This window comes from Eschscholzia californica, unplaced genomic scaffold (assembly GCF_041429995.1).
Source record: "Eschscholzia californica isolate CP2 unplaced genomic scaffold, dmEscCali1.0.p SCAF_4, whole genome shotgun sequence".
Classification (NCBI taxonomy): Eukaryota; Viridiplantae; Streptophyta; class Magnoliopsida; order Ranunculales; family Papaveraceae; genus Eschscholzia; species Eschscholzia californica.
Genome location: NW_028238461.1, coordinates 36121161 through 36134343, shown reverse-complemented (window position 1 = coordinate 36134343; position 13183 = coordinate 36121161). Strand labels below are relative to the sequence as shown.

General features: G+C 37.1%; 1 protein-coding gene and 1 long non-coding RNA gene across 2 annotated transcripts; both read left to right on the top strand.

The window, feature by feature from the left end:
- The first annotated feature begins 525 nt into the window (after positions 1–525).
- On the top strand, positions 526–1590 carry LOC147544369 (uncharacterized). The gene is made up of 4 exons (XR_015239729.1): positions 526–639; positions 732–770; positions 859–939; positions 1490–1590. It is a non-coding gene; the product is annotated as an uncharacterized LOC147544369 (long non-coding RNA).
- Positions 1591–1781: 191 nt separating this feature from the next.
- LOC147544368 (uncharacterized) lies at positions 1782–3487 on the top strand. Its single transcript, XM_086635686.1, has 2 exons — positions 1782–2154; positions 2448–3487. The coding sequence occupies exons 1-2, from the start codon at positions 1782–1784 to the stop codon at positions 3485–3487; spliced, it is 1413 nt and encodes a 470-aa protein (XP_086491812.1).
- Positions 3488–13183: the final 9696 nt, after the last annotated feature.

The window sequence follows — 13183 nt, the reverse complement described above, 5'->3', positions numbered from 1 at the left end:
CAATTAATACCATTTAATGAGGGATGGAGATTTGACGTTAATTGTTCCAAAAATCTCTCTAAACTCTGGCAATCACACCTAAATATCTCCAAATCTCCTTATTTTGTGCTTATTTCTCTCTCTAAATCCTTCTCAAAACAGTTTCATCTCTCTCTATTTCATTCAAAGTTCAAATTTTTAGCCAAATTTTCAGCTAAAATTTGAAAGCCCGCCCATAAGTTAGAAAGATTGAGTCTGAGAAGCTTATTTATACCGAGATTTTGGTCATTATCTTCCCAACCTCTGCTCTTCCTCTGACTTTGTTTTCTTCTTTCAGGTGAAACTTTCTTATTTGTTATTCCTTTGTCTTCAATGCTTCTGATTTTTGTCTTCAATGCTATCCTAAATATTTCACCCGAAACCATGAGACCATGATCTTCTTTGTCTTCAATGCTATCCTAAATATTTCACCTGAATATTTCTGACTTTCATGGCTAAGAAACTTAATTTAATGCTTTCCTAAACCATTACCTTCAAGGTTTCACCCTGAATGTTTCTGATTTTTTTTCAAACTTTCTTATATTCCAGGTTTATTTGTTGGCGTTACATAATGGATGGCCTTGAAGAAATAACCAACCTGTCAAACACAGGTTCATTCACGTATGGAAGTAAATTGATATTGTTATGTAAAAACTGAATCCTTGTTGATAACAAGATTCGTATTCTCATTTTCTTTTCTGTTTTCCTTTAAGTCAAATGCTTTTGAACGTTGGATCAACCGGTCCTCTCTGGTGAATGGATGTTTATGTTACTTTCTTTAATACTTTTCTTTTGCTTTTACATCGATTACTTGAATGAATGTTTACTTGAACTACTCAGGGTGGAGCGCGACTTTTTTTGTTCTACCCCTCCTCCTGTAGCTGTAGCACACGCTAGATATGCTCAACAGGAACGACAGCGGTAGTCTACTTTAATACTCCTCATATTTCATAATAATTCATAGTAAACTCATTGATTTCCATTGTACAATCTGGTTTCCTATAAAGTAGTAATTACCCTATTTAGATAAGTGCGTAAATTGTCTTATTTACAGTTAACTCTTTGATTTTCAGTAAACCAACTGGTTTATAGTAAACAAGATGATTTTCTGTCAACTACATAGTTCTCTAACCATATACCTGCGTAAGCTGAATTTGTTTTAGTAAAGTCGATGTTTCCTGTAAAACTAGTCTGTTTCGAGTAAACTACCTGGTTTCTAGTAAACTTGATAGTTTCTATTCATATTATTTCCCATTAGATTAGAACTTATCCACTTTTCACTGGACACCTAATGGTTTTTTACAATAAACTCAGTTTCCTGTAAAATAAGAATTACCCTATTCATATATGTTCGTAGTCTTATTTACAATAAACTCATTGGTTTCCGGTGCACTAACAGGTTTCTGGAAACCAGAAAGATTTTATGTGAACTAGATTCTCTGGCTATTGACAATTGTTATGTTTCATGTAGTTTCCCACAAGATTTTATATCTCCCTCTTTAACAACTCATGCTGAGGCATCTACTGCGCTCGTTAGGAGTGAACCTCTACGATCAGATAGTTGGCCAGAAGTTTTTACATCCATTGGGCAGGAATTTCCCGGAGGTGCTCCTGCGTTTCGACAAGCTATTAGTCGATATTCCATAAAACATGGATACAATTATAAATTCCTTAAGAATGATCTATCCCGGATAACTTGTATATGCAAAACCCCCCGCTGTGGTTGGACCATTCATGCTGTTGCTCCTCTAAAGTCGCGTTCCATGTTTGTTCTTAAAGCTTTCAACCCTGTCCATACGTGTGATGATTTTGTATTGTCTACTCGTAAGCCTAGGCTGTCTACAGAAGCTGTCAGCCAGTTAATAGCTGATGGCATCCGAGAGAATCCTACAAAGAGTACGAAAGACATTATAACATCATTTAAAAAGGATTATGGTATAGCTCTTAGCTACTACTATTCATATAAAGCTCGGAATGCTGCTATTTCTTTAACATATGGTGAAGAAGAGGATTCATATGCGAAGCTCCAGTGGTATGTGGATGCACTATTTCGATCTAACCCAAATAGTCATATTGATCTTCAAGTCGATCCAGTTTCTCGTCGTTTTGTTAGAATTTTTATTGCTCTTGGAGCGAGTATCGAAGGCTACAAGCACTGCTGACCGTTAATATTTGTTGATGGTACCTTTGCCAAAACCAAATACAATGGATGCATACTTGCAGCGGTAGCAAAGAATGGAAACGATGGTACGTACGACCTAGTATAGTTTTCGGAAAACTACCTGATTTTCTGACCACTAACTGATTTTCTGACCACTACCTGATTTTCTGACCACTACCCAGTTTTTTGAAAACTTTCTGGTAAGAAATAAAATAAATGTTTGTTGCCTACGCTGATTCATTACTAATTCATTACTGATTCATTGCAGGATTGTTTGTTGTTGCCTACGCTGTTGTTGATGTAGAGAACGATCCAAACTGGACATGGTTTTTCTGCAATTTGGGACGAGTTGTCGCTAGTAGTCCAGAGTTGACGTTTATGTCTGATCGGCACCATGGTATTATAAATGCAGTTTCCAACATATTCCCAGAGGCCCACCATTCATATTGTGTATGGCATTTACGCAACAATATGAATTTACGTGTCAAAAATGGTGCCAAGAAGTCTGACTACTTCCAGTCATTAATATTTAAAGCTGCTCGGGCGTTAACTGTTCCAGACTTTCAAAAGTACACTACTGAACTTGTTGTCATGGGCGGCAATGGAGTGCAGTCATTTTTGTACTCTGTCAATCCTAAAAACTGGGCCGATGTATATTTTCCAGGTAATAGGTATGGTTTGATTTGTTCTTCTCTATCGGAGTCTTTCAATTCTTGGGTAAAGGATGAGAGAGTTCTTCCCATTTCGGTCATGCTCGATATGTTGCGGGTAAAAATAATGAACATGATGAACGATCAAAGGATTGAATCGGCCTCCTGGAACTCATTCCTATGCCCAAAAGTCAATGAGACAATGAAGTCCAGATTTAATGTTGCCTGCAGTTGGAAATGTCTTCAGTCTTCTGAATTCAAATATGAAGTTATGTCGAACCCCAGCCACTCCGTTGATCTTGCTAATCTGACTTGCTCATGTCGTAAGTGGCAAGTTCAAGGTATTCCATGTGAACATGCTATCTTGTGTATTAAAGTGCATGGAGGTGATTCCTCAAAGTTTTTTGATCCTGCTGTCACAACGGACGCTTATTGTAAGACCTACAGTCTTTCAATCAACCCTGTCCCTACTTTTGATGCACCAAAGTCTTTCGATAAAGCCAACATGATACTTCCTCCCTTAACCAAGAAGCGTCCCGGGAGACCGCGAACTGTTAGGATTGAAAGTGTCGGGAACTTTCGGAAAAGACAGAGGGTATGTGGTCGATGTAAACAACTTTGTTATCACAACAGTGCTTCGTGCAACCAACCTATTTAGTGGTTGTAAATGTTCTTCATTTGAGCTGGGAAAGAGTGTGCACCGGGCATTCTACAATTTTGAATAGCTTCTACAGTGTTGAAGTTTTTCAGATTATGAAGAGAGTCTGTGTTTTTTGTTAACATTCTGATGTTCTTTTTTTGTGTAACTTATGTGCCACATAAGTTAGTAAATTTAGTAATGTGTTGGACATTGAACTGTTTCCTGGAATTTTGTAAATGTACTGTCTCTATGTCTCTAGGTTTCCTTCATTGTTTCTAGTGAATCTGGTAAATGTACTAAAGTGAAACTTGTAAATGTACTGTCTCTCTGTTTTGAGTTTCCAATCTATGCCTATGTTTTTGTTAACATTTTGCTCTCCCTTTCTTGTGTAAATAATGTGTCATATAAGTTAGTTATTTAGTTCCACCAACCTATGTTTTTTAGGATTCTATCTTGTTTCCAGTAAATTTATAAATGTGTTGGACATTGAACTGTTTCCTGAAATTTTGTAAATGTACTGTCTCTATGTTTCCATCTACAACCTATGCCAGTGAATCTGGTAATGTGTTGGACATTGAACATTATTTGTGTACTAAAGTGAAGCTTGTAAATTTACTGTCTCTATGTTTTGAGTTTCCAATTTATGTTTAAAGTAAATTTAGTAGTGTATTGGACATTGAATTGTTTCCGAGAATATGTTGTAGTTAGACACTTTTGAACTTCGATTAATGAACTTAACAACACAATGATTCAAATATGTCAATGTTCTAAGTGACAAACCATTAATATTTCAAACACCATATAATCCGTTCCTAAGTAAACTTAACAAAACAACACATAAACTTTTAGATATTTAAATTTTTAGTTTTCTTCTGCAATACTCCTCCTCCATCCGTCCTTTGACTCCTCCAAAATTTGGTAGGTTACTTCTGCCCTCTTTCTCCTTGCTCTGTCTTCATATTGTTCCTTTTGCGAGCACTTTGGCGGGTAATTATGCTTGATGCTTTCGAGAAATATATCTTCCATCTTTATCATTACGTAGAGACCGCAATCAGGACTGTTTGTTTTTAAAATTTGAGGAACACACAGTTAGTTTCATGTACGGAATAACATAGTACTGTAATGGTCCAAAATCTGGGCTCACCTGTCCCCTTGTTGGGGGCATTCAACATCTTTAATGAATGGGATTTTTGAGGCAATTTTTTTCCTTCCGCACTTCATCTTTATCATCTTTGCTGCCAGGATTTCTGCTAATTCTTTTGCATTGTAGTTACATCTGTTTCCCAGGTCGATGTCACGAAGTAAGGAGTTGAAGTGCGTCCATTCGTTCTCCTCAAAATCATACACCAACAAAGTCCAGTGATGGCCCTCCAAAGAGTCATCAGTGGAACAACAACATTGATGTATGATCTTTGATGAAGTGCTGCTTAATCCGATCATCTAAATTAGCTTTGATTGTTCTTTCACTGCGCTTCTGCCTTATCATTGTCTACATTGTGTCATTTTTAGTTTACTATTGAATTCACAAAATCCTCTTTAAATTTATTATAGTAATGGGTAAGAAACTTACAAATAGCAACGATGATAGGAATAGCACTTCACGGTCGATGTTCGAATCTGCCAACATTAAGCTGTCTGCAAACCAATCAATTATTTGAGAGTCCCAGCCTCTATTCATCATCAGCTCGTCTAAATCTTTTGCTGTTAGGCAGTGATGCTGTTCCTTGTTCCAGACATCGAGGCTGTACAAGACAAAGTACAATTCATCAGTCACTCAGAATAATTAACTAGAAACTGGCTAGTTTACTAACCACAAACCAGTTTACCCGGAACCTTCCTGTGTTCCAGACACACACTAATTTTCTGTCTGAAAAAAAAATTATGAACCAAATAAATTATGAAGGAATAGATAATACCTTGTCCATCCACTTTTCATGAACTCTTCCATCAATGGTTTTTCATTCTCTTTCACATATGGCCATATCCCCCCTATTCTCCAGTTACTCAATTTCACACGGGGATCTTTCTTCAGTTTAATCATCTCCAAATCAATAACCTGCACTTCACTTGTCCCTTTTTCCGTTCTCCTCCTCACCCTTGGATTATTCTTAATCCTCTTCACAAGTGATGTTGGTACTGGCGAAGACCCTTTCCCTTTTTTGGATGCTACTCTTTTGGGAGGGCTTACATGGGGTGATTGATATTGTTCCATGTTTGCGGACACTTCTTCCACTGATTGTCTTCCCATTTCAGCGATATAGTCGAAATTTTGGGCCTTGGGTGTACACTCTTCATCTTCTTCAATCTGCACGGGAGACTTTTTTGGTGGAGTCCACTGAATTAGTTGAGTCTGGAGTTCCATGTTGAGATCAAAACTAGGATAATCATTGTTCGGATCCACCATCCTCTTTACATTATAATCTGTAAATAAATTACATGTGGAGTATTAAATTTCTAAATTCCGGACGAAACTTAATGGTGGGGACAACTTAATATCAGAAGGTTACCTCTTTCTTTTGGCAACTCCTTTTCCATTATATCTTCAACCCAGCCCCCCTCCTCACTTGACAAATTAATTTGGATCTCCTCTTCATCAGAATCCTCGTTACTTATCTCTGTTATAAATGGATATAAAAGAAGAATTTTAAACTTGATTTTGAGGACCATTTAGTATAGTTACGTACAAAATTGTGGGTTAAAATAATTGTTTGCCTTGTTTACTCTCAGCATCTCTTTCCTTGCTTTCATCGCTTTCCTCGCTATTGTCTGATATAAGTTCAGTGAAAACAACACTAAGTCATTTCCGAGACATATAATAATTTACTGTGAATCAAAAAGTTTCCTATAGAGGATCTAATGAGCGTAATTAGAATTTCAATACTTAAAACCAGCCAGATGTTTACTATTTTTGGAATAAGAATAAAAACACCTGAAACTAACTGAATACGAAATGTAGAGAACAATATTAGATTAAACCAAAATAAATTCTTAATCTGAAATTAGAGTTTGCCTTTTTTCGCAGCTTTGCTTGCACCCTTTCTTTTTTCCTTTTTTTCATCCTTTGTCTCCTTATCTTCATCCTGTTCTTCCTCACTCGCTTCATCTTCTTTTTCTTCTTTACTGCCTTCTGAATCATCTTCCTCACTGTTCTCATCATCATCTTCTTCACCCTCATCTTCTTCACCATCATCTTCTTCAGCATCATCTTCTTCAGCTTCTTCTTCCTCACCTTCTTCATCATCCGTATCATCTTCTCCACTTTCGGAATCTTCCTCCTTCTCACTTTACCTTTTTTCTTATCTTCCTTTCCTGCAATTTTCTTTACTTCCTTTCCTGCAACTTCTTTACCTTTTCCCCTTATCTTCCTTTCCTTCAACTTCTTTACCTTTTGCTTTCTCCTTACCTTTTCCTGCAACTTCTTTACCTTCTTCCTTACCTTTTCCTGCAACTTCTAAACCTTTTCCCTTATCTTCTTTTACTTTCTGCTCTTTTCCCTTTTCCTTTACTTCCTTTACTTCTTTTCTCTCTTTACCCTCTTTCTCCTGAGCCTCCTGTTGTTGTTCTGGTGCATTCTCTGTATTCATTTCCATTACAGGCACTAAAATGCCATCCGCTGATCGAACATAAGTGGCTACTGGAATCATTCCCTCTGCCAGTAGATCTGAATAACCTTTGAATGCATCGTCCCTCTCTTCAATAGCTTCTGCCAGTTCTGCCTGAAGTTCTTCATTTTCTTTCCTAAGCTTTTCATTCTCTTTCTCCAGCTGGTCATTTCTTAGCTTAAGTTGGTCGATCTCAAGAATCAAGTCACTTACGTTGGACTTGGTCTCTATTGTTTGCACCAACTTGGTTTCTTCTTCGTTGAGGGGGAAAACAAAATCTTCAGTTACCTGAAAGAAAATGAAAAACATTTCAGTAATAACCATAGCAGTAAACCAATCAATTTCTAGTAAACCAATAAATTTCCAGTAAACCAAACAGTTTCCAGTTTACATTGAACCCACAAGTTTAGTGGTATGTACATAAGTTAGTTTACATTGAACCCACAAGTTTAGTGGTATGTAAATGTTATTTTATACCTGTTCAGATGTCAGGCTGGCTAGTTTCTCGTCAAACGTATCTGTTATTTTCACCAGAGACCACCTTACAATCCTTGGGATTTCATCTTTATGCCTCTCCTCTCTTTCATAGCATAGAGTATGCTCACAGAACCATACCTTTAAATAAGACAAACACATTTGTAAATTCAATAAGGCACTTCAATTCTAATATATAATTGAAATAAACTTAAACATACTCACAGGCAGGAGTAGTAGGCAGCCTGAAGCTTTAATCGGGTCGTTCGGGTGCTTATTCATGTAGTTTATCATGAATTGGTGCACCACCACTGGCCAATTATAGCTCTGAATTGTTTCCATCGATTCCAGGTACAGCAGAATATGTGGTGGAATCGAGTACCCGGTTGTTGAAGGAAACAAAACATTGGCAGCAATGAACATGATTATCAACCTGATGGCATCCAGCTCATCCTCTTCATCAATCGCCATCCTCAGTGCATTAGCCATCATAATGCATGTTACTTTTGGAGGCACCTCTCCAAAGTACTTTACACAAAAATCTTGTTGTGGTTTCTTCAGTGTTTTGGTGGACGAGAAAAGCTCTGTCACCTCCCCTCTCAATGGCATGCCCAGAATCAAAGAAACATCCTGAGGCTTCAGCTTTAACATTTTCCCAGCTAGGTTGAAGGTTTCTGTGGAAGAGGAATACAAGCAGAGTAGTTCAAATATCGCCTTGTTTGGTCTGCTTGTGCTGTCTAGGCCAATCCTGTCATTTAGAAACGCGTTCACCAAGTTGTTGAAGGGAGACTCTGCAAGCAACTCCTTCTGCCTGCTTGTCAATTTTGGATATGTTAATTTCAACTGGGTCCATGTGTTTTTAAGAGAATTCTTGTACACCTTGGACAACTTGGTTGCTAAATTTTCGGGTCTATTTTTTAGCTCACTTGGAGAGCCAACCCAGGCCCTTGCAGAGTCACCTTCAGGTACAGCTTGTTGTGTCTTCTTTTTTGGCCTTCCTTCAGGTTTTACATTTGCCATTTTTCTCTTTCCTTTTGTTTGTGGCACCACTGTTAAGGGATCATCTTGTGAGACCTGAAAAAATTACAAACCATTGTCATTAGAAAGAATTGAATTTCGGGCAATCATCTGTGTGTTTCATAAATAAAACTTAACTATGGTAACCATTCAGTGTACAGGAAATCAACTGGTTTACTGCAACTTTTTGTTCTACCAGAAATCAACTGGTTTACTGCAACTATTTTGTTGTACTAGTACGTAGTAAAATTTTTTGCGAATTCCTCTATGTAAAATATACAGCTTTATAAAAAACAAAACTACAAACCACTCACATAAGAAAGAGTTGAATTTTTTGAAAAATTTATCTGTTTCTTAGATAGTTACGTAAGAAAGTGTTGAATTTTTTTGAAACTATCCAGTGTACAAGAAATCAACTGGTTTACTGGAACTATATGGTTGTACCAGTACACAACTTTATGAAACAGATCAATCTACAGGAAACATTATTATGTACTCGGAATAAGTTTATGAAACAGAAAATTGTTAAAGTTTTCAGTTACATACCTTTTTTCTAGGGCTCATTCTTCTACTTACTTGTTCTTCAATAACTGTCTTCGATCTGCTAGACCGAGGTTCATCAATGGATACTTTCTTACTTGATTGTTTTGATGAAGTAGGCTTTACCATCTGTCCAAAACAAAGTAATATCACACAGTAACGAAATCTCTTAGTTGTTCATGATATAGAGATAGATAGAGAGAGAGAGAGAACATTAGGGCTTTTTTGAATGAAAAATTACCAGAGAAAATAACAATAACGTATGTTCATGATATAGAGTGAGAGAGACAGAGAGAGAGAGAGAGAGAGAGAGAGAAAACCTACCTTTGAAATGAAATCAGGTGAAAGAGGGCTGAACTTTAATCGGGTGAAAGAGGGCTGAGACGAGAGAGAGAAAACCGTTCCTTCTTGGCTTCTGTTTATGAACTGAAATCAGGTGAAAGAGGTCTGATTTTAGAGGGATTTTATGGCTTCTAGTTCTTTAATGGCTGGTGGTGGAGAAGTTAATAGAAGAAGAGGGATTTTGAGAGAGGGAACGGTTTCTGAGTGATGGAGAAGTTAATAGAAGAAGAGTGAACGTTTTGCTTGAGTAAAGGCGTGGGAGAGAGAGAGTGATGGAGATGGGACGCCTCCACCTGCAACGGTCACATCGGGCCGAATTTTTCAGATTTTTTCGCGTTTCCCGGGCAATTTGAGTGGCAACTATCGTAAATATTGAGTGGCACGAATCGTAATTTTTGAGTGGCACAAATTGTAATTTGTTAATAAAGCAAGGGTATTTGGTTTCTCCATATTCAGATCTGACACAGAGGACCTCTTTTACATTTTTTCCCAACTTTGGATCGGGCCCTTATTTTGGGCTTAACTTTGGGCCTTTCATCCATTCCCTCTGAAATAAATAGAAAAAACAGAGAAGTAAAGAAGGAGAAGATTTCATAAGACCGAGAGGGAATGAAAAGGATACGAATTCAAACCGAGAGAGAGAGAAGGAGAAGGAGATATTCTCGGTAAGAATCAAAACAGGATAGAGAGAAGGAGTGAAGAAGATAGAAAAGAAATCAAAACCGAGAGTTGGATCACGACTGTTAAAGATGGTTGTTAGGATTTTAGAGAGAGAGAGAGAACCAAGAGATTTCGATTGATTTTTTGGTCTATAAAACAGAAGAGAAACAGAGAGATGGGGAGAGCACGATTTTGGGTTTTTAGAGACCAAGAACAGAGGAGAGAGAGTTATAACCGAGAGCTTAACAGTTTAGTTTTTTTTCTTGAATTTTTTATTTTCCTTTTGTTTCCTCTGCTTCTTAGTGAGAGAGAAAGAGAGATTACAGAGGAAGAGAGAGAATTAGAGAGAGACAGAGAGATTAATAAGAGAGTTATTGTAAAGAGAGAGAAACAGAAACTCGGTTTTAAGTAATTAATTTGATTTTTCGTGATTTTTGATTTCTTTTGTTGTTTTCTACTTCTTAGTGAGAGAGAGGGAGATTACAGAGAAAGAGAGAGAGAGATTACAGAAAGAGAGGGAAAGAAACAGAAAGTTTAGAGAGAGAAAGAAGGTTGAAGAAGATGAGAAAATAAATTTCTCAGAGGAAAACCATTTCCGGGAAGACGAGAAAATCGTTTTCCCAGAGGGTGCGTTTGGCAAATTTCTGGGAAAAACAGAAGGAAATCAATTCCTTAGGCTCTGTTTGGTGGGAAAATCGCAGAAAAGTTAAGTTTCTTTCTTCTTTTTCTTATATTACTTCAAATATTTATCGTTTCTAGCATGAGTAGCTAAGTCTTTTATATCTAGGGTTTTAGATGAAGTCATAATAATTATTTTAACGATAAATTTATTAAAGTTTTTACCATTTTAACGATAAAATCTTCCGGGTTTTTAGACCGTTCATGGACTAAAACCTGAGTTATATATAGAACTCTCTAATTAGATCAAAATTAAATTGTCGTTAGAATTATTAGGAAGACGGATTCGAAAACCCTAGGTTCCCTTTTTCTGAATACCGACTTATTTCTTTATTTATTTTTGAGTTTTATATTTTATTTCTATTTTACCACCATCAAACCAATTTTAAATCTCAATAGTTTTAAGGTTAGAATTTAGTTTAACTTAGTCTCTGAGGAACGAACCGGTCTTACCGGAACTATTACTTGACGCCCGTATACTTGCGGGTGGAGACCTTTTAGGGTAACCTTTTAGGCCCATCAAGTTTTTGGCGCCGCTGCCGGGGACTTAGTTTAAATTTAATCTAATTTTATTTCTATTTTTGGTAAGTTTATATTTTTGGACACTTTTACTTGCTTTTCCGTTTTTGGTGTAGAAAAAAACACTAAGGAGCAAAGGAGAAGGCGCAACAAGGAGATGAGCTCAAGAAGAAGAATTTATGTTACTGTCAGATTGCGTTGTGTCCTCCTGATGGATCTGCGCCACGTGGCTCTAGGTGTTTTGGTCAAATGATTTTGACCCCAATCTTTGACCTCACCTAAATTGCTCGTCCGGACCCCGATTCGACTTCCGTTTTCGCCTACGGGCTCGTCTTGGGCTCTACTTTCCATCCGAACACTAATCTTGACCAAGAAGTCAGAATCAACAAATGACCAAAATGCCCTTAGTCTGTATTCTTTCCGACTTTATCCGTTTTGCACGCGTAACTCTGTAAAAAGGTACCTGAACATAAAAGAGAGTAATTCGTGAGAGTAACTGCTCTAGAGAGACTAACTCGTCTAAATTAAGAGACTCAGATGGGACATTTCCATGTCTCATCATCCCACTTCTGAGCTAGTATTGGTTTTCTGCAAGACAAAGGATGGATGATAAATCCTTAATAAGTTCTCATTTTAAGTGGTGCCTCGCGAAAACACCTCAAGTGGACTTACCTAAGTGAGTATGGAAATCAGGCCATTTCCTAAGAAAATAAGACCATTTTCTGAATAAGACTCATGAACGGGATATTGCACATGACCATTAATGTGCGGAGTATGAACACTCTGATTCATCGAAACAAGTATGAGCGACGGCTCCGGTTTTATTTCTTGGTTCAAGTTACGTTCACCATAGCATTCTGATAAAACTTTGAGTTGTTTGCACTAAGTGAAGGTTCAAATCCATGAGATACCTATCATTTATGTACACGTTTCTATGATAATGCCAAAAGTTGTTTGTTTTGTTTTATTTTTGTCTTGATTTCGCTACATTGTTTTATATATTTCTTTTATTTAAATTTTGAAAATGGTGGGAGATTGTTGGAAATTTTCAATATTTAATAAGGCATTTGAAGGATGAGTGAAGATGACAGTAGTTTATCTTGTCAAGAATTGAATGGGTGCAATGCCCATTCAAATTGATGATTGTTGCTTCAAATGGATGCATCCCATGGGATGAGATGCATCCATGTCTTCTCACTTAATATAAATTAAGTGGTAATCCACCATCCCTGGGTTGCATAACAACGAAATTCTCTTTCTCCATCTTTCTTGAACTTTCTGTCTCATAATCAAGAGTGTAGTCTTGGGGTTTCTATCATAAATGATTTGTCGAATTTCGGAGTCGGTTCTTTGGCATTATCAGTTTATTAATACAGAGTATTCTTGGTCTTGGTCAAAGCGTAAATACTTTGAACCAAGCAGTTGTTGAAAGGTTTCATCGTATCCCGAAGGCATAATTCCTGACCCGTTGTGCACTCGTGATTTCATACCAGAAGGGGGCGAATTACTGTCTAAAAGAATCGAGATTCTCGAACTTTGAAGTTCAGTGATCAACGCGATTTTATTCGTCGGTTATTTTCCACCTTCTATTTCAACTTAAACGCCATTTTTTTCCAACAAATTAATAATCAGTTGTCTTACTGCAGAAAGAGAAAGATTAAAAAAAGAGGCTATTTAATTGAAGATGCACAAGAATGTGGAAACAGAGTGTAAACAGAGCAAGGAACTCTTATTCATGAATTGGAGACATCACTTGATAGAAATGAATCCTCCATCAAAGAACTAGAATGTAAATTATTAGAACGAAAGGAGGTCATAGCTCGCCAATATAATGGGATAAACCTGCTCAATGAGCGCAACGAGCAGCTAAACAATGAAGCAC